This window comes from Anabrus simplex, chromosome 14, assembly GCF_040414725.1.
Source record: "Anabrus simplex isolate iqAnaSimp1 chromosome 14, ASM4041472v1, whole genome shotgun sequence".
NCBI classification, from domain to species: Eukaryota; Metazoa; Arthropoda; class Insecta; order Orthoptera; family Tettigoniidae; genus Anabrus; species Anabrus simplex.
Window position 1 is genome coordinate 97324403 of NC_090278.1, and position 21878 is coordinate 97346280.

Sequence of the window (21878 nt, forward strand, 5' to 3'; positions counted from 1 at the left end):
GACAACAGCACGCCAGGTATGATGGCTCACAGCCTGATGACAGACCGAGCCTTGCGATTATGCAACAACCCTGGAGAAGACAACACACTCGAAAAGGAACAATCCATGTACTGAGTTTGACTGGGAAATGTGAAGAGTTAGTGGATATTATGCAGAGAAGGAAAATATCAATCCTAGGACTGAGTGAAACTGAATGGAAAGATAAAGGGAAGAGAGAGTTGAGGAAAAACTATACCCTCTACTGGAATGGTAACAACAGAGAGATGAAAACTGGAGTAGGATTGATATTGTCTAAAGAGTTAGATGATATTACAGAGATTCAGTACATCAATGAGAGGATTATAAAGGCAACAGTTCACCTTGGGAAAGAGAAGCTGACACTGGTGCAAGTGTATGCCCCTCAGAGGTGCTGCAGTCAAGATGAAAAGAATAAGTTTCTCAAAGACCTACAAGAGATCATCAGTGAAGAGAGGGCAATCATCATCGGGGTCCTCAACGCACAGCTCAGGACAGACAGGAATGGCTATGAGAAGGTAATGGGACCACATGGCTATGGGAGAAGGAATTCAGAAAGCGAACATCTCCTAGACTTCTGCATAAGAAACTGTTTGGTAGTAAAAAATAGTTGGTTCAACAAAAGAGTCAGTCACAAGATTACCCGTTACAGCTGGGATGGAAAGAGCAAGACGGTCACTGACTATGTCATTACAGATAAAGAAAGAAGTAGACTTGTGACTGATGTCAAGGTGATTCCAAGTGAGAACCTCAATAGCGACCACCGGTTATTAGTAGCAGATCTGAAAGACAATGTACCAAAGATAACAACTAGGAAATTACCTAAGATTAAAGTGATGGAACTACAACAGATTGGAAAAAGGATCGACTATCAGGACCGTATAAGAGGACAACTGCCTACGGGAAGAAGTGGAGAGTGGTGAGGTAGAGTGGACAAGATTTTAAAACACCTTGATAAAAGAAACAATAGAGGTCTGCGGGAAGACAAGTGCGAGAGTAAGGGAAAAAGAGACACCCTGGTGGAATGAAAGAGTAAGAGCCTCAATAAAGGAAAGGGACATGGCACAAAAAAGAACGAGATAGAGAAAATTCAAGCCAGAACAGGTAAGGGATGAGGGGAAGATCAGAGAGCAAGTTTACCGGGACAAGAAACTGAGAGTTAAAAGAGTAGTAGAAGAGGAGAAAATAAAGTGCTGGGAGAAATTTACTCAAAAATATGAAACTATTGCTCAGAGTGATCAAAAACAAAAGGAATTCAGTTGAAACCATCAAAGCAATTGAGGATCCTAATAGAAACCTGGCCAGGAAAGACAAGGACATTAGAGAGGTTCTGAGGAATCATTTTGATCACCTATTGAACAGGACAGAAGCAGATCAGAGAACAAAAGAACCAGCTGTTGAAACCTGCACAGAGGTACCTCCCATTACATGGGCAGAAACAGAAGCAGCCCTTAAGAAGGTGCCACAAGGGAAATCCCCAGGAATCGATGAAGTCAGTACGGACATGATTAAAGCAGCAGGAGTCCAGGGTTTACAGTGGCTACACAGAGTGCTCAGTGCATTTTGGAAAGATGGCAAGATACCTACAGATTGAAGCAAGGGTGTCCTTATCCCTCTGTTTAAGAAAAGAAATAGCCGAAAATGCTCCAACTACCGGGGAATAACACTCCTTTCTCATGTGCTTAAGATTCTTGAGAAAATCCTAAAGAGCAGATTGCAAGTCATCTTACAGCCACAGTTTGAAGAGGAACAGTATGGCTTCAGGCCTAACAGGTTCACAACAGACCTAACCTTCAATGTCCGTACGTTGATGGAAATATATTGGGAAAAAGGCAAAGATCTGTTTATGGTTTTCCTTGACAATGAGAAGGCATATGACAGCATTGCAAGAGAGACGATATGGGAATGCCAGAGGGACTGGTGAGGAAAGTTCAGATGCTGTATGAGAACTGTACCAGCTGTGCGCGATTGGGTGACGGACATTCGTCCTGGTTCAAGACGGAAAGTGGAGTTCAGCAAGGCAGTGCACTATCCGCATTACTGTTTATCACCATCATGGATGACATAATGAAGAACATCAAGAAAACCTCTGGTGAACTAAATGCAATGGCCTTCGCTGATGATGTAATAATCTGGGGAGAAACTGAGGAACAAGTACAGTCGAGACTCAATGAATGGAAGGTTAAGTTCCAGGAGTTCAGTCTCAAGATAAGCAAACTCAAAACAGTAGTGATGGCAATAAACAGAGAGGGACGACCAGCGAACATCATGCTAGGGAACCATCCATTAGAAAGTGTGGAAAGCTTTACATACCTCGGCAGTGTAATATCTCGAGGTACACAAGCCACAAAGGAGGTGGCAAGTAGAGTGCAGTGGTGATGTTCAATCAGTACTTCATACCAATCTTAACATATGGTATTGAAACCTGCACCCTCACTAAGGAAGACTCATCAAGGTTGCAGGCATCTGAGATGAAGTTCCTTAGGTCCACAATTCAAAAAACCAAACTGGACAAGTTGAGGAATGATGTGGTTAGGAAGGAAGCTGGGATTGGGACATCATTGTTAGATTGGATCAGCATGTCCAGACTGAGGTGGTTCCGGCATGTAATGAGGATAGAGCCAATAAGGACAGCATACGTTAACTTGGAGCGACATGTAGCAGGGAAACGGATGGTGGGAAGACCAAGAACCCACTGGATGGACATTGCAGATCGGGGAAGGACTCTGGAGGACGTCATTAACAACAGAACGTATCTCAATAAGACAGAATGGAAGAGGCTCGCCAACAGTACCCGAGAAACTGGAACTGTAAAATGATGATGATGATGATTAATTTAGTAAGTGCTTAGATCTGTACCTTATCTTATGTAGGAGCTCTTCAACCTCAGTGAGATGTTATCTATCACAAAAATGAATTTCATGTAAACATCAAGAATGAACTATTGTGAGTTTGAGACACAAACCTAACAAAGATCTCGACAGCTGCCCGAACGAGGCCATACAGCAAAGTCTCGAACCAGAATATCTCGATTATCACGCGCAACAGGCTCGGCTTTTTCTTGGAGTTTACTTCTTCTTCCCACCGTCTGAAACAGAAGAACATGTATCATATCATATTCCCACACTACATTCAAAATTTTTGAAGTTCAACCCCCCCCCACAGAAAGCCCCTACTCATACTGATAATTTCTTCCTTCATTAACAATAATGTTCTCAAAGTACATCTCCATGAACATGAAACTCATCAACTGGAAAAGGGAAATACAAGCAGCCACAACAAGACTCATCATTTTTCAACTCAGTAAAGTTAAAGTTGTAAAATACCTATTTAACAGACTAAGGAACAGCAAAAGACTAGCAAAACAGGAAAAAATAGTAGAGGAACCCACCAGGTCAATAAAAAAATAATAATAATCGTATGGCCTCAGCTACCATGTGCAGACATTTTAATTTGAAGCCATCTGGCTGTCAGGCATATGGATAAGAAAGAAATTCCACCTGTCAATACTGTTTATTGTAAATGTAAACTTACATCAGTACCAGTTTCAACTCTATTTGGTGATCATAAGCTGACAAATCATAATATTACATCTATTAGGCATTGGTTTGTGTTACTTATCTAAAAAGATGTCGTCATCCGTTAGCACATCCGGATGGCTAATGGGGATATGACTTGGATGTTGTCGTCATTTCATTTGTGATTCCGTGAGATTAAAACATAGTAGTAAAAAACTTAACCAAGCCTTAAAACTAATTGTACATGCACATTAAACACTTTAAAAAACACTGAAAACATGTATATAAAACACATGTTGAATTTAAAAGTTCATGTCTTGCGTATTCCTTCTTCAGACTTCCTCGTTAGGGTCTTGTGCGCATGTATTTATGTTGATTGATTTTGAGCTTGTAAACAGTGTAGGTTCTTGAGAATATTCTATCTGATTAAAAGATGTCTTTATGTATGCTTGTAATAAAAACCCGAGTCATTAAATGGTCCAATATTGTGGATAGAGACAATATGTGGCTCCGCTGTAAACTTGTTTTCAGAAGTTGGAAGCTGATGATGAAGTCTTGTTTTTTATTTGGATACGGTAATATAGATTTTTGGTGGTAACTTCTTTCTTGTCTATATTTGTGCACCGGTGCTGCTGTTGTTGTGGTTGGGTGACGTTCGCCCAAACAGAACATCACCCAACCACAACAACAACAGCAATAACTACTACATAACTATATTCAACCATATATATTAAAAAAAACCACCACCAAGACTTCATCATCTGCTTCTAACTTTTGAAAACAAGTTTACAGCAAAACCACATATTGTCTCTATCCACAATATTGGACCATTATACATGTTTTCAGTGTTTTTGAAGTGTTTAATGTGCACGTACCATTAGTTTTAAGCTTAGGTTAAGTTTTGACTACCATATTTTAATCTCAAAAATAATTTTAATCTCACGGAATCACAAATGAAATGACGACAACATCCAACTCATATCCCCATTAGACATCCATTCTTTCTTATCCATATACGTGTAATCAGTCAATAAAGACATGAAACTCATAAATAATGATCTGGCTGTCAGCTCGTCAATTTCTACATATCATTTTATTCTAGATCTACTAGATGTCAGACAGAATAAACCGAATCTCTCTTGGGTGTTTGTGGCTGAGATTTAATTAATTTTGTCAGGTAAACACCAAATGTGTCACCAGAGATCTTTTACATGCCGACATCGTATGACATAGAGTGTCGAATGGATTCTTTTTCCGCCCTTCAAAAATCTGACTACCTCTGCCGGGCTTGAACCCGCTATCTTGGGATCCCGAAGCCAACACTCTACCACCGATCCACAGAGGCAGCCATCAGGTCAATATAAGAACTAGAAAGGAACAAACAGATGAGAAATCAAGTTATACATAGGAAGACAATAAACACGAGGACAGGTCAGACGACGAGGAAAATCTCCACGTCTTGTCCCCATCGATCCCATTTTTTCTACATCCATTTATTCTCAGACCTGGCAAGCTCGTAGCTATACTCATCTTATTAATAATACACTGATGTGCTCTCGGGAGGAAAAATTAAACCCACCATGAATGCAACTTTGACTTTCTTGTGGGGCGATCGGTTCCTAGGGTTCTAACTTCAAACTGTCTCTTCCATGACATCAAAGATACCGACAAAATGTGAAAGCAATTTCACCTGCAGAACATCAGTTGGTTCTGTGTTCCTATATACAGTACAACTTGGTGGTCCCGTCCCATTATTTACGTCATCCTTTTCCAACACTCTCATCACCTGTATTCATTTGCTCTTTGTTTTACATCATAATGTCACAAACAGGTCCTATGGTGACAACAGGATTCTAGTCCGAGAGTTTCTACAGACACTTCTACTACACAAATGTACGCTAATTTCTAGTAACATACTACAACACACTACAATAATTTTTAAACTACGTTCAGATGAATCCTAATTACAATTGGTTATTACTACTTAGTTTTAATTACTGTCTTGATGGGGTGAAAGTTCCTTTTTGGGATCATTGTAAGTATCTGGGTGTTAATATAAGGAAAGATCGTCGCCATAAGACCTATCTGTGTCGGTGCGACGTAAAGCCCCTAGCAAAAAAAAAAAAAAAAAAAAATATAAGGAAAGATCTTCATTGGGGTGATCACATGAATGGGATTGTAAATAAAGGGTACAGATCTCTGCACATGGTTATGAGGGTGTTTAGGGGTTGTAGTAAGGATGTAAAAGAGAGGGCATATAAGTCTCCGGTAAGACCCCAACTAGAGTATCGTTAGAGTGTATGGGATCCTCACCAAGACTATTTGATTCGAGACCTGGAAAAAATCCAAAGAAAAGCAGCTTGATTTGTTCTGCGTGATTTCTGACAAAAGAGTGGTATTACAAAAATGTTGCATAGTTTGGGCTGGGAAGACGAGCTGCTCGATTAAGTGGTATGTTCCAAACTGTCAGTGGAGAGATGGCATGGAATGACATCAGTAGACAAATAAGTTTGAATGGTGTCTTTAAAAGTAGGAAAGATCACAATATGAAGATAAAGTTGGAATTCAAGAGGTCAAATTGGGGCAAATATTTGTTTATAGGAAGGGCAGTTGGGGACTAGAATAACTTACCAAGGGAGATGTTTAATAAATTTCCATTTTCTTTGCAATCATTTAAGAAAAAGCTGGGAAAAGAACAGATCGGGAATCTGCCGCCTGGGTGACTGCCCTAAATGCAGATTAGTAGTCATTGAGTGAATGGAATAAGAAAGGGTTAGAACTGGGAACGAACCATGGAATTAACTGTTTTTAGGGCTGTCGACAGTGGGGTCTGAACACATAATCTCCTGAAATACCGACCACTATGGTCAAGATTATTAATAGTTATCTCCTGAATGCAAGCTAACAGCTTCTTGACCGAAACCGCATGGCCAACTCACTCCACCATTTGCATTCATCTTTATTGTTTTCTCTCTTCCCTTTTCCTGTGTTTATCCAGCGTTCTTCTTACCCCACACTTCTGGCGAAGTTTTAAAGGCTTTTTACATCTGTCAGTATTTTTTAATATTAATCTAATGCTTGGCTTTTTTTTTTTTACTAGTAGGAAGAGATCAAATCAAGATCAACAATAATGCAAGCTGCCTCTGTGGATCAGTGGTAGAGTCATAAGACAGCGGGTTCAAACCTGGCAGTGGTAGTCCATTCGACACTCCATGTCGTACGATGTGGGCTTGTAAAAGATCTCTAGTGACACATTTGATGACAAAATTCATTAAATTTCAGCCACAGACGCCCAAAAGAGATTTGGTTTACTCTGTCGCCTGCCATCTAGTGGGCGTAGAGTAAAACAGAACGTCGAAATTGACGAGCAGAGAGCCAGATGGCATCAAATTTTTTAAAAGAATGTCTGTATATGGTAGCTGAGGCCATACGATTATTATTATTTTATTAGCACAAAACAATATATGAAACTGCAAAGTGTCATGAAGAACAAGAAAGTTGCGTCGGGGAGAGGCATGCCCACTTACGTGCCTCAGAAGCTGGAGAAAAATATGAGGAGGTGCACAAAAATGTAATCATGCACATGCTATGTGATTGTCCGATCAACACCGCGTACTACAGCTACATATAGTTATAGTAGTGAAAGTGGATTATTGATACCAGTTCTGCCGAACAATACACATTAACTAGGAATAGTGCACCTTCACTGCCAAGAGGAAAGGAATATGAACCATGGTGCTGCAACAATGTTTCAAAAGTTGCTTTTTATGAGCTGCAATTTGAAAAAATAGTCATATTATATAAAATAGCACAAGTAGTGTAAAATATGAACAAAAAAAATAATTTGCTGCACTGAAGTTGCATTTTAGTTTATGAAAAAAAAGAGAACAGAAATGAACATTCATTTATTACAGCAATTAATCTTGCCTTTTCTGTAACGGGTTGTATTCATTTCTTTATTCCATTCACCTCAAGCACTTCAAAAACGTATAGTCCTTGCCGTCCCTCTTTCGTCCATATTTTAGTGATTTAACCTTGCTGATAAGTGACTCATACTTTTCTCTGTCCACGAAGACAATTATAATTGGCGTTTCCCCGTTCCACTCTAAGATGTTTGTAGAACATAGCTGCACTGCTGTATAATGTAACAATAACCAACTAACGACAATTACATTCATGCTGATGCCTGGTACCGTTGTTGGACACTAATAGAAGGTCAAATAATCTGCTACTGTACACTACACATCCACTAAACATGGTCAGTGATTGGTCACCTTCACTAGTGAATGTGTTTTATTTATTTTATGGTAAGCTTTCACTGAACAATTTAGTGATTGTATACATGTGTTAGGGAAGGTTAACCATCCACTTCCACCATAACATATACATATAACATATACATATATCAGCCTCCCCAACCTCCATTTTCTCAGAGAGGCTAAATTCCCAGTACCGAGCTCAATAGCTGCAGTCGCTTAAGTGCGGCCAGTATCCAGTATTCGGGAGATAGTAGGTTCGAACCCCACTGTCGGCAGCCCTGAAGATGGTTTTCCGTGGTTTCCCATTTTCACACCAGGCAAATGCTGGGGCTGTACCTTAATTAAGGCCACGGCCGCTTCCTTCCCACTCCTAGCCCTTCCCTGTCCCATCGTCGCCATAAGACCTATCTGTGTCGGTGCGACGTAAAGCAACTAGCAAAAAAAAAAAAAAAAAAAAAAAAAAAAAAATTCCCAGTATCCAAAGCAGCCGAGGAACCTGCACAGGTGCTAAGAAAGCAGTCTAGTAGTTTACTCACTTTTCAAATTTGTCTCCAAGGTAGCAGGACTTGTGCTCGGCAAGAGGTACGTACAAGTCCTCGATCTCGATGTCTCGCTTGTAGCCCAGTCGGAACAAGTCCATCATCCACCTGTAACATTGATGTGATGAGCAGTTCATATCCAACACTTTCTGATCACAGTTCGTAAGAGCAGCAACAATTACAAACTAGCGGAAGAAGCAGGAGGGAACAGGATTCTACCAGTAAACCAGCCAGCATTGTCTTAAGTGAACTGCAAGCAGTGAATTTAAATAAGTGGGAAAATGGAATAACACAATAAACAGAACCGTGACAAGATCATTTTTTCCAAGTGTAAACCTGAAGTTCCCATCGATAGGGAAAATAATGACTTTATGAACAGGCTATGGAAAAATAAACTCATATTTCTATTGATATAAAATTAAAGTAAGTCCTTTATGTACATCTGGAACAGAAGATCAAATAGTAGATCTTATATTATTTAGGTGTGCAAAATACGCAAGAGAAAGGTAAATATTAAAGAATAAAATGATAAATAAGTATGTAAAGTGTAAATTTGACAAAGTTAAATTAATGGTGTATTTTACAAAATAATTTTTTTCTACTTAGATTCGATTGATTTAGACAGTAGATCAGATTATTAAATGCTACTGTATGTAAATAGGGGCTGCCTGGCCGAGGCGGTAAAGGTGTGCTTGGTTCACCCGGAAGGACGTGGGTTCGAATCCCCGTACGGAAGTTGTAAAATTTAAGAAATGAGATTTCCACTTCTGGAGGTGCATATGGCCCTGAGGTTCACTCAGCCTACACCAAAAATGAGTACGATGTTAATTACTGGCGGCAAAGGCAGCCGGGCGTAGAGCTAACCACTCTACCCCATCAAGTGCCGAGGTTATGAATAGTGGAAGCCTTTACCTTCCAGCCCTCCAAGGGCCTTCATGGCCTGTACGGAGAAGACTTTTCTTTGCTTTGTTTTTACTGTATGTAAATAATAGATTAAGATAGTTTCTAGAGTAATATAGCTTGATAATTATTTATAGAATTAGCAAATTGCCATAGAGTAATAATGATAATTATGTAAGTTTATCTTTGCAGACAATATTTTGAAGTTTCATACGGAGCATGTAGTACTACTTCTGATGTAATGGAACATGCTGTGAATTAATAAATTTTTTTTAAAATACTATTTTAAATGACTTAGTTTTCTTAGATCTCATAGTCACTTAGAGCAGGAGGTTCAATTAGCAGCTAAAACGCTCATCCTTCAGCCTCTGACAAAACACACTTGTATTGCTCCATCTCACTTTCCCATGCACACACACTTGTTGCGTATCACATAGCATTACTTACTTAAGATACATTTAGTTCAAGAATGCTTGTAAGCTTCAGTCTTCCTACTCTAGAAATGTTTGGGGTTTCTTAGACGCTACACCAGAGGCTCTACTATTTATAAATAATTTAGACATCAATTTGTAACTTTCTTCTTTTTCGTTTATTTCCTTATGTTCTACGTTAGTAATGTTTGTAACACCAATGCTAAATAAATAAATATAGCCCAGATGTGTAGTAAAATATGGATTCAAATATGCACTATGATATTTGAGAACAGGTGGAGGAATATTATATAAACTATTTGATTTTTGGAATATCTGTTACAGTATACAAGGGAAGTTGTCTTACCTGGTTGTGACTGAATTTGCTTTGACCGTATGCCAACTTGTGGGGATTCCCCAGTTTTGCTTTAAATCTTAATTGTGTACTATTATTTCACAACAAATGAGGATATTCCTTGGTACACAGGCACATTACTTAGCTTCTCCTTTTTTTAATTTTTTACCCAGTCAATAAGAGATTTTATTAATTAATTAATTCCATACTAGTATTTAACAAATGATAGAAAGGATGCAAGCAATAATTCAATATGACACATATGAGTAAAATAATCAATAATTTAAAACATGCATTTCCCCCTGAATATGTATTGCACTATCAAACACCGGTCAAAATGTCTGAGAAGGTGTGACATATCATTACTACATAGGCCTACCTACATTTGTATTTTTAAAATAAGAACAAGCATTTTGCATACAAATCCAGGCTCTAGCTCCCACAAACTGTACAATTACATATTATTGGAAATATCCAGTTATTTCTTAACTTAAAGTATTGTAACATGGAACATTGTTAACACAAAAACTGAGCTGTCTCTTGTACTTCATTCTGCAGTATTTCGTGCCTTACACTTTAACATTATGTTAGGAAAGTGAGAAGCATTTGTAAATAAATTTCTCTGATAATGTGTTTACAATCAGGCACGAAGGAGGTTTTACTTACCAAAATGTGATGGCAGACAGCGGGTTAGCTTGAGCCCGAGGGTTGCGGGGCTGGGTCTTCGTACCAGAACTCTCGTCCATGGCGAGCGACTAGCGATCCATCTACAAACAATTCAGAAGTCTGAGTCCAGCACAAAACATCAAGTTTTACAAGATTATGACAGCTTTACAACTTTCATTTAGTACAAGACATGAACAAGTAATGGACAAAGAATTATAAGGAAAGACAGAAACACAAAAGAAAAGGAGTGACAGAATGAGACAAGAATGCTATAAGCTCGGTGGCAGCTAAGAAGAATTGGGACTGATGAGGAGGGATCAAGTGGACACTGTCCTTGTCCAAGGAGCCAGATTCTGGATGCTTTGTCCCAGTCTCCCGAAAAAGTTTCACGGGACAGAAAAATGCCCGAGTTTTAAAAAAATAGATTACTTGCTCATAAAAAGAATAGTGGAATTATATTAATTTCTGCTGGGGAGTCAACACCACCTTGATTTTGTGAAACAGATACATTTTAATGCTCATACCAAACTGTATTGCTATTTTTACTTACATGCTTTTACCGTTTTGGTTCCACTAGCTCCAACATTTGAACAAAGTATGAGAAGTTATTGTTTCCGGTTTGGCCATTTGGTATGTTATCTTGGCAGCATGTGCTTGTTGGTTGTATTATTTTGTGGTTAGAATATGTTCTGAGTTTTCATTAATATGCCAAAAGGAAAGTATGAATTCAGTGAGAAACATCAGAAGAAGCCTTTGTGAAGTGAAATGAAAGAAAGCCTAAAGATTCTTTCTCAATACAAAGCACCTTGAGATGATTCTAATGACAATAAAGTATTCGATGAGCCTACTCGACTAGAAGAAGCTGTGAATCTTGCAACTGTGAAAAAACAAGTGTAGCTGACAAGTGGGTGTTTCTTGTGAAAAAGTGTGTACAAAATGATTTTTCTCTACACAATCTTTTAATTTTGGCTGAGTTCATTAAAACGATGAAAGGAATATGACTTCACTTCATTAATATTGAATGAAGCAGTCTTCTGATTTAAGTAAATGCAATCAAATGCTTCGACAGTTATTAACCAATCACCTAAGCAGTCCCATGGCACTACAACCCAGATGGGCCTTGGCCTACAAAGCGACTACTGTTAGTGTGAAGGCCTGCAAATTATGAGGCAACATGTATGAGGGCAAATCAATGAGTATCTGAAATCAATTCATTACAAAAGGAGTACACACTTTTTATTCAATATAGTCACCCTGCTTTTCAATGCACATGGTCCACCGTTTCACAAGCTTTCTGATACCCTCTGCAAAAAAAAAAAAATTTGGTTGCAGAGCAAGCCACGTATGCACCGCTTCCTTCATCTGTTGATTGGATCTGGATCGACCTCTTAGAGCATTTTTAAGTGGACCAAACACATGGTAATCCAATGGGGCGAGATGGGGACTGTACGCAGGATGCTCCAACACCTCGAAACGCAGCACCTGAAGAGTTTGAGCAGTGGGGGAGGCGATATGTGGACGCGCATTGCCATGCAACAAAAGAACTCCTTCCGACAATCGACCTCTGCGTTTGTTGCGAATTGCAGGTTTCAGCTTGTTTACCAGCATATCACTGTAACGTTCACTGTTTATTGTTTCCCCCTTTTCCTGGTAATGTTCCAGAACTGGCCCTCGAGAGTCCAAAAACACTGTTAGCATGACTTTTCCTGCAGAAGGTTGACTCTCGCATTTCTTTTTGACTGGGGATCCGGGATGCTTCCATTCCATGCCCTGACGTTTGCTCTCTGGTTCAAAGTGGTGAACCCATGTTTCATCTTCACTAGCATGACGGTGCAGTAGGTGCTGACAGATTCTCACACGATTGCGCTTCTGCTCTTCGTGGAGTTATTTTGGAACCCATCTCGAACAGACTTTTTGCAAGTGAAGCCTATTATGCATGATTTCATATCCAGAACCATGGCTAATGTGCATATGGTTTGCCACATCATCAACAGTCACTTGTCCGTTATTCAGGGTCATATCACGCAGGTGTTCATCAATGGCATGAGTTACGGCTGCAGGTGGACGCCCGGATCTTTCCTCATCTTTCACGCTCGTGCGACCCCTTTTGAACTGTTCAGTCCACTGGTAAACACTTCGCTGCAGCAAAACATTGTCCCCATATTGTGCTGAAAGTCTTCTATGAATTTCTGCTCCTGGTACACTCTCAGATCACAAAAAAAAACGCATTACGGAATGCTGTTCTTCCTTGGTGCAAACAGAGAGTGGTGCTGCCATCTTTATGTTGCAACAGCACAAGCTGTACTGATCTGATAATGCTGAAACGGCGCCATCTAGCGGCTGATGAGTACACAACACCATAGAGCCAACATAAAGACAATTAGAGCAAATTGCAGATTCTTATTGACTTGCCTATGTATAATTTGATTAAAGCAATTCATCAGGAACTACAAGATAATCAGCCAGAAAAGAACACGATTGTATTGGGTGATCTCAATTACCAAATGTCAATTGGGAAGGTAATGTGAATAACCAACAAATGGTAAATATGTTAATCTGGGAAAGGACAGCTGAATCAGAAAGTGATGGAACCAACTAGAGGGAAGAATATCCTGCGACATGGTGTTGGTAAAACCAGATGAGCTCTATAGAGAAACCGAAGTAATAGATGGTATTAGTGATCACAAAGATGTTTTCATTGTAATAAAAAATAAATGCGACAGAAAGGACAGAAAGGTATTTTAAGAATTAGAAAGGATGGTTGTAAAAATAGGACTATTAGGTAGTACCATTTATGGTGGATAAGACAGGATTGAAGGAGTTTTTAAAAAGTAATTATGATTGGTAGAAGACTGTAAATTAAAAAGTAAACAGACTGTGGGATGGGTTTAAAGCAATTGTTGAGAAGTGTGAAAACAGGTATAAGCCTTTAAAGGTTGTAAGGAACGGCAAAGGCCTGCTATATTATAACAGAGAAGTGAAGAGTCTAAGGACGTGCAGACTGGAAAGAAATAAGAGTTAGGAATGGCTATGGAAGTAAGGGAAAATTGAAGGTACTTGCAAGGAAACTGAATCTAGCAAAGAAGTCAGCTAAGGATAACATGATGGCAAGCATTACTGGCAGTCATACAAATTTTGAGTGAAAAATGAAAGGATATCTATAGATACTTCAAGGTGGAAATGAGTTCCAAGAAGGACATTCTGGGAATCATTAATGAACAAGGGGAGTGTGTATGTGAGGATCTTCAAAAGGCAGAAGTATTCAGTCATCAGTATTTAAAGATTGTTGGTTACAAGGATAATGGCATCAACTTCCAGAAGACGGAAAGGACCTTTGTCTGAAGAGCATAAACAGGCACTCCTCGCTGGGCTCAGAAGATACTGGCAGGAAGTCAAACCCGGAACAAGAAGAAGACCTAGACACTAAAATGAAGTTGGTTGTTACCACGCAGTCTATAGAGGCTCAACTCGATGTATTAAACGAATATATTTTTAAAAATGTTCAGATAGATAACGTGACTAACACTAAAGAAGTATTAAAATTTACCTATGATAACAATGACATTTACAATAAGATTCAAAAGTTGAAAACTAGAAAAGCAGCTGGAATTGATCAGATTTCTGGGGATATACTAAAGGCAATGGGTTGGGATATAGTACCATATCTGAAGTACTTATTTGATTATTGTTTGCATGAAGGAGCTATACCAAATGAATGGAGAGTGCTATAGTAGCCCCTGTGTATAAAGGAAAAGGTGATAGACATAAAGCTGAAAATTACAGGCCAGTAAGTTTGACATGCATTGTATGTAAGCTTTGGGAAGGCATTCTTTCTGATTATATTAGACATGTTTGTGAAATTAATAACTGGTTCGATAGAAGGCAGTTCGGGTTTAGGAAAGATTATTCCACTGAAGCTATAAGACCTATCTGTGTCGGTGCAATGTAAAGCAACTAGCAAAAAAAAAAGAAAGCTTGTAGGATTCCAGCAAGATGTAGCAGATATCCTGGATTCAGGAAGTCAAATGGACTGTATCGTGATTGACCTGTCTAAAGAATTTAATAGGGTGGATATAGGAGACTACTGGCAAAAATAAGTGCATTTGGACTAGACAAAAGAGTGACTGAATGGGTGGCTATGTTTCTAGAAAATAGAACTCAGAGAATTAGAGTAGGTGAAGCATTATCTGTCCCTGTAATCATTAAGAGAGGCATTTCTCAACCTTCATGTTTTCTTATACATACGTCAACTATATGAGCTGGAATAAGGCTTTTTGCAGATGATGCAATACTGTATAGAGTAGTAGAACGACTACAAAATGTTGTGAGATGGACAGCAGGTAAACAGGATGAAGAGTCAAAAGGAAAAGTACTTGATTCAATAACTGGAAAAGATTCAAAGAAAAGCAGCTCTATTTGTTCTGGGAGAAAATTCCAACAATAAGAGTAACGTTGCAAAAATGTAGCAAACTTTAGGCTGGGAAGTCTTGAGAGAAATGAGATAAGCTGCTCAACTAAGCGGTATGTAGTAAACTGTCAGTGGGGACACAGCGTGGAATGACATCAGTAGGCAAATATGTTTGAAAGGTATTTTTAAAAGTAGGAAAAATATAAAGATAAAGTTGGAATTCAAGAAGATAAATATTTGTTTGTAAGAAGAGGAGTTCAAAAGTGAAATAATTTACCAAGGGAGATGTTCGATAAATTTCCTAAATCTTTGAAGTTACAGTAGAACCTCATTAAACCAGACTTAGCTTAATCCATACAGCCATTTAATAATAATACAAAAATGCAATTACAGTATAAAGCTGAGTTACGAATGCAATGTTGTAAACTACGCAGGAGGAGATTGTTGGAAGTGTGATTGCTGCAGAAAGCTATGAAACGGGTGAATATGACCGGGATGAAGCAGGTGATATTATAACCCTAAGTCAAAACTTAGTGAAATTAAAGACCACCTAAACATTGTCATTAAATATGTTGAAGACAACAACGATGGAAACATATCTGCATATTACCAACATCTGAAGCATCTGCGTGAGTTTATTATTAAAGAAATCAATGTCAAAGGAAGACGACAGAAGATGAGCAGTTTGTACAAACCAGTAAACGTGTCAGGTGTGTCAATGAAGGTTGCCGTGTACTGCACTACTTATTCTGTATTTTGTAGGGACTTGTACACTAAATAACCTTTGTATTTCTTAAATGTAAAATACTGTAGTATACACATTCTTTTCACTGAACAGAGTGTTTAAATATGTACGTGGGCTCATTTCATGAGTTATTTTGTTTAATCCCGACTTTCATTAATTCGGACGGCCTAGATCCTCAATCTGTCTGGATTAATTGAGGTTCTTCTGTATTCAGGTAAGCAACTGATAGGAAATTGCCTCTTGGGCAAAATGAGATCAGTGGTGATTGACTGATCATGAAAGTTCACTCCATGTCAATAAAAAACAACCTTTACTCTGGACAATCGTACTTGTATGGCAAGAGGTGGTGGTGGTGGTGATTATTGTTTTAAGAGGAAGTACAACTAGGCAACCATCCTCTATATAACACTAATCAGAGAGAAAAAATGGAAGGGGTCCGACACTTCGAAAATTGAAGATATCGGCCAAAGGAAGACAAGGGCCACGAAGGGCGTGAAAATGAAAGACTCCCTAGCCCTCGCAAACCTAATAGCGTCGGGGTCAGAAAATAACAAGAGTTGACCAAGGGAGGTCGGATAGGATAGATGAAAGTGAGGAGCCTGGCACAAGTAAGTGGAAGAAATGCCAGGACTCAGCTGAGGGTCCCGTGGTCGCCAATCCACGCTCCAGAGTTCAGAGCCCCTGAGGCCCCTTTTAGTCGCCTCTTACGACAGGCAGGGGATACCGTGGGTGTTATTCTACCGCCCCCACCCACAGGGGGAGATATGGCAAGAGGATTCGATTCTTCAAAAGAGATACCACATTGAGGGAATTTGGTTTTGATTCAGATAAAGTTAAGTTTTGTGATTAGTGCAGTGACAAATGGTGTAAGTGTCTTCTTGTGAACTCTGATGATGAGTACTTTGTGAAATGCATCTCCTATTAGAGGAAGTACAAGCATACTCTTTCAACAGCAATCAGAAGAAAAATGGAACAAGTCTAATCCTTTGAAAAATGAAGGTATCAGGAAGAGAACAGCAAGGGCCAAAAAGGGTGTGAAAACCAAGGACGTGGGAAGAGAACAAGAGTGGACCAAGGGAGGTTGGACAGGAAAGATGAAAGAGAGGAGCATGATGATTGCCAATCCACTCTCCAAAGTTCCGAATCCTATGATGTGTGAGAGAAATCAACTTTCTATTCCATAACAGATGTTTTTTCACAGAAAGCAAGTGCAAACTTTCCATCCAACAAGGTTTTCTATAAGCAGCTTACAACAATATAGTGGGATAGATTCATCATTAATATGAGTGAACTGACAAGCCTAAAAGTAAATGGAGTGTAATTATTATTAACATAATCCCATCCTCCAACAATTTATCTGTACCTGAGCAGAGGTAAGAGCCAAGTAACAAACTGCTCCAAATACTCGACTTGTCGACAACTGAAAGCTTCCCAGTTCCACATAAATACAGCATCACTGGAAAGGAACCTGAGAACAAGACAAGAGAGGGCACAGAAATCTAAGTTTAGGTTGGATAGAACAGAAGAACAAAAAGAAAAGCTCAAAGCTATCTGGGCGACATAAAATGCATTGAGGTCGTTGGTATGTAGTAAGGAAGCTTCCCAGGTGCTCTAGGGCATGACAAACACCAGTCACAATTTACAATTTGCTTTACGTCGTACCGACATGACGACGATGGGATAGCAAAGGTCGTGGCCGTAAATAAGGTACAGCCCCATCATTTGCCTGGATTGAAAATGGGAAACTACGGAAAACAATCTACAGGGCTGCCAACGGTGCAGTTTGAACCCACTATCTTCTGAATTCAGGCTCACAGCTACGGGCACGGGCAACTCACTCGGTCAAACACTAGTCAGTTGCATATTGTGGAATACCTTACAGAGTCATTTCTCACATCAGAATTGAACAGGATCCAACAGAGCCTGAGGAGTAATGTTAACAGCCCCTCAAACAACTAAGTTTTTTAATTTACTCGTCCTCAAGAATTGTTGGATATGTATAGGAATGTGTCACTTTGTCACTTCCATCATTTCGGAACCGACCTTGAAACTTTGGTGACGTAATTAATGAACACTGTTACCAGTCACAATTTTTTATTAAGTTGTATTCCACAACACATTTCAGAACTTATACTCTATCGTCAGGTGATGAAATGGTGGCACTCAATTGTTGCTCTATTTGACGCCCAATTGTTTTCAAAGAGTAGGAGCTATGTGCATTATGAATTTACAATATTTGTGTTGAGTCAATGATGGTGTGTATCTCAGGAATATACAATTGCTGCAAAAGCTTAATATTGTTCTTAAATATGCATTTTCTATTTATCACTGAGCATGTGTCGAGGATCTATCAACTGATGTTTATAAATTTCTTGGGTTTCTAAAATGTTCAATTTTATCCCTTTTGGATGTGTGTGTACAATGGTGAGAGAAATTTGATACTTCACGACCTGTGTCATGTAGATGTGCAACTGCCGACCTGATGATAGAGTACAAAATGTGTTGTGGAATACAACTTAACAAAAAATTGTGACTGATAAAAGTATTAATTATATCGTTAGGAATTAATTCACGGTCATGGACAACGCCCACATTATAACATGGTTGTGTTTAAGACAACTGATGTTCTACATGGAGACCACACGCAGAAAATTACCCGCCTGATTCCTTCGCAAAGTTGAGAAAATGAAACTGAAATCCTACATAACTAGACGGACATGCCTGTGTGAAGTAGTTTTCTGCTGGCCGCTTCACTGCCGACTCTAGCGACTGGTGTCACTTCCCTGTTGTTTATATGCACGTGCCCTTCTCTTAACACACTAATTTCAAGCTGTAGGTTTCAGCATTTCCCCACTTTCCATTGAAGCATTAGCATTTCCTGGTGGAGTTAAGTGGTGGTGATGATTATTGTTTTAAGAGGAAGTACAACTGGGCAACCATCCTCTATTAATACTAATCTGAGAGAAAAATGAAAGGGATCTGACACTTCAGAAAATGAACGAATCGGCCAAAGAAATGTGAGGGCCACAAAGGGCATGAAAATAAAAGACTCCCTAGGCCTCGAATGCTCAAATACCATCGGGGTCGGGAAAGAACAAGAGTTGACCAAGGGAGGTCGGATAGGATAGATTAAAGTGAGGAGCCTCGCACAAGGAAGTGGAAGCAATGCCGGGACTCAGCTAAGGGGTCTGTGGTCACCAACCCATGCTCCCAAGTTAAAGAGCCCCTGGGGCCCCGTTTAGTTGCCTCTTTTGATGGGCAGGGTGAGAGTAAATATTCATAAATTCAAACATATTAAGCATAGATTTTACCACATGATGTAGGCTACTCTGCTGTTCCCCAGGACGGTCCCATTATCTGATAATATGTCCGCGCATCCTGAGACTATTCTAAAAAATATCCTTCCTGGAAAACCTGGATTATGGAATTTATTCTCTTTCAAATACATAAAACTCCCAGTGACTTATACGTACAACATTGTTTCTATTACAATGTTGGAAATGCTTATCTTTATCCTTCTCCTCGGGGGATTTGTGGCTACATACAATACCAGTATTAAAGGGGTTGTAGTTGTTTTTCATCACGCCAAAACATTAGTGCAGTTTGACATCGAACGTTCTCTCATTGAAAGTGTGGATAAAAAAGTGGAATGTATTTTGCAGTTCACATGGTGGCTGTCAGCTACATGAAAACAAACATTAAAGCACTCTTCACTTCCAGCACCAGTATAGGTCTACACGGAAACAGTTATGGTATCAACTTACCTTTACTCTACTTTTGTTTATTTTGAAATAGTATTTTTCTAATAAAAATGTGATTGCGACATGAGTTACATCTGATGATTTTATTTCTGAGTCGAGCTGAATGGTCAGGGGCCCCAAGTTTGATTCCTGGCTGGGCTGGGGATTTAAAATGCATATAGTTCATTTGTCTGGCCTAGGGACAGGGTGGGCTATTTTGTGTTCATCTTCATACACCTCCATGTAGGGTTTGCCTCCGAAAGGGCATCCGGCCGTAAAACTTGGTCTAATCCACTTCGATATGAACCCCAATTAAGTAGGAAATAGGTCGGGAAGAAGAAGAATACCGTATGATTTCTTTCTGAATTTGTATTTATTATCATGTCCTGTTTCTTTTACAGAATGTTTCAGGTTTTAAGAAAAAACTGTAAATTTGTGTAAATTAAATTCAAGAGAGATAACTATCGTACCATTCAGAACAGTGTATAAGGAGTTGGCACAGCTGGTAAGCACGTCGAAGACCTTATTGTCGGTCCGAGACAGTAGCTGTAATGATAAAAATACCTAATAATACTAGCGCCGAGAAACGTCGGAATGAGCAAACTGAATTGTGTACCTAACTCTCAAACATTTGGGGTCCGCTCCAATATATTCTGTTAACAATTCGGTCAGGGACGATCAAGGGAAAGGCTGTTCGTGTTGAGCGGGACATGGAACTCGTGCAGCGAGCGCCGGATGGTGAAAGGTACGGTACCGTACATCCCCTCTAATAATCTCTCGTTCCTCTTAATCTAATCTTTAAATGCCAGACAACTCATATCAATAACGGAACGGTACAGTATTTAATGGCCTGGTCTAGGCGATATACTAGGTACCGTATTACATGTAGCCTTATAGGGAGAAACTTTTAACACGATACGGTACCTTTCGTGCGAATGAATTTAATGGGCAAAATGTATTTCGTTACCGTATATGAGTCAACTATGAAGCACTGGATTCAGTACCAATAAAGATATAACAGCAGTATGAAAATAAATTGTTAACAGATCAGGAAATAAAGGCGTTTAATAATAAAGAATTAACCACAGTTTCCATACGAGGATTTATAACCTAACGCTGACGTTGTGTTCCGTCTCTCTTTGAAGTTGGGATGACAGAATGTCAGTCATAGCACCAAAGAAGATATTACAACACGTTGTGAGCACACACACTTACGCAGAGAATGAAGAGCACACTGCAGAAGCTTGTCGTTGTAATGCGAGACTCGGCGACACTGCAGGTCACGATGCTGCCTGCCTTTCTTATGTAATGGTAATCTCAGCGTGCCCCCCTGAATGTAGCGCAGCGAGTTTTTCACTCAGATAACATGAACAAGATGAGTCTCGGTTAGCTAAATTATGCTGAAAATGTTCTCGTTAATAAATAACTACGCTTCACTGATATCCGCTTCGATGTGCAGACATTGATTACCCCGCCAGCGTGAAGCGAGCGGGACTTTCAAATGTTTATTTTCACATCGATCGAGCTAAGTTCATTTCCCAGCCCAAACTTCAATGATATATCGAAAACGAATCGAAAACTGCCATTGTTGCTATTATGTTCACGTGACGTCATTCCACAGATGACTGAGGGCCAAGTTTTATCAACGGTCATGCTTAACGAATTTTCTCCGCATAGGGAGCAAAACAAAAATAACAATGAAAGATAAGAAAAGATCTGGCAGATAAATGAGACGATTAGGCCATAAAAAACAAAGCATTATGCTTTTCAAGTAATTACAAGTAGTGACTGACACTATACTAGACGGAAAAGAGAATGTCAACGTGGAGAGTATTTCGAAGAGAAAACCAAAACCAAACCCCATTGCACTACAGCCATTGAAGGGCCTTGGGCTACCAAGCGACCGCTGCCCATCCCGAAGGCCAGCAGATTACGAGGTGTCGTGTGGTCAGCAAGACGAATCCTCTCGGTCGTTATTCTTGGCTTTCTAGACCGGGTCGGAAAGAAAACATTGAACAAAAATTACTTCCTTAAAACTTCTCCAAATCATTGGATATTTTACTGTCATCTCCTCGTAGGCAGTAGCGGCGTTTGGGAAGTAAAAGTAGGGAGCAAAAATGTAGACAACAAAATACCCGGGTTTGTGGGATATAGTGATAGTGGCCGTGAAGAAAAGCTACAAAATTGTAACACTTTTGATGCTCTTCGAGCGAATTTCGACAGAGGGGCAAAGATTGACAGGTTACCAAGTGCGATAATAATAGTTTTTTTGAGATTTTGATTCAGTACTTCTGTATATAAACCTCCGTGGATCAGGGGGAAC

The 21878-nt window shown here is 39.4% G+C and overlaps 1 protein-coding gene across 4 annotated transcripts in view; it reads right to left on the reverse strand.

The window, feature by feature from the left end:
- The window catches only part of LOC136885720 (probable multidrug resistance-associated protein lethal(2)03659), a 120314-nt gene extending 99430 nt beyond the window's left edge, over positions 1–20884 (reverse strand). For 2 of the 4 annotated variants that reach the window (XR_010861596.2, XM_067158449.2), the window contains exons 1-4: positions 20771–20884; positions 10663–10763; positions 8329–8439; positions 2981–3103 (exon numbers count right to left, since the gene is read on the reverse strand). Coding sequence is in view for 2 of the 4 variants with exons in the window: in XM_067158449.2 (XP_067014550.2) it covers positions 2981–3103; positions 8329–8439; positions 10663–10742 (314 nt within the window). In the remaining 2 variants the exon portion in view is untranslated. Of the gene's footprint in view, positions 1–2980; positions 3104–8328; positions 8440–10662; positions 10764–11212; positions 11255–20770 lie in introns of those variants that run through there. The other 2 variants (XM_067158450.2, XM_067158451.2) reach the window with 2 other exon arrangements.
- Between the last annotated feature and the right edge of the window lie 994 nt (positions 20885–21878).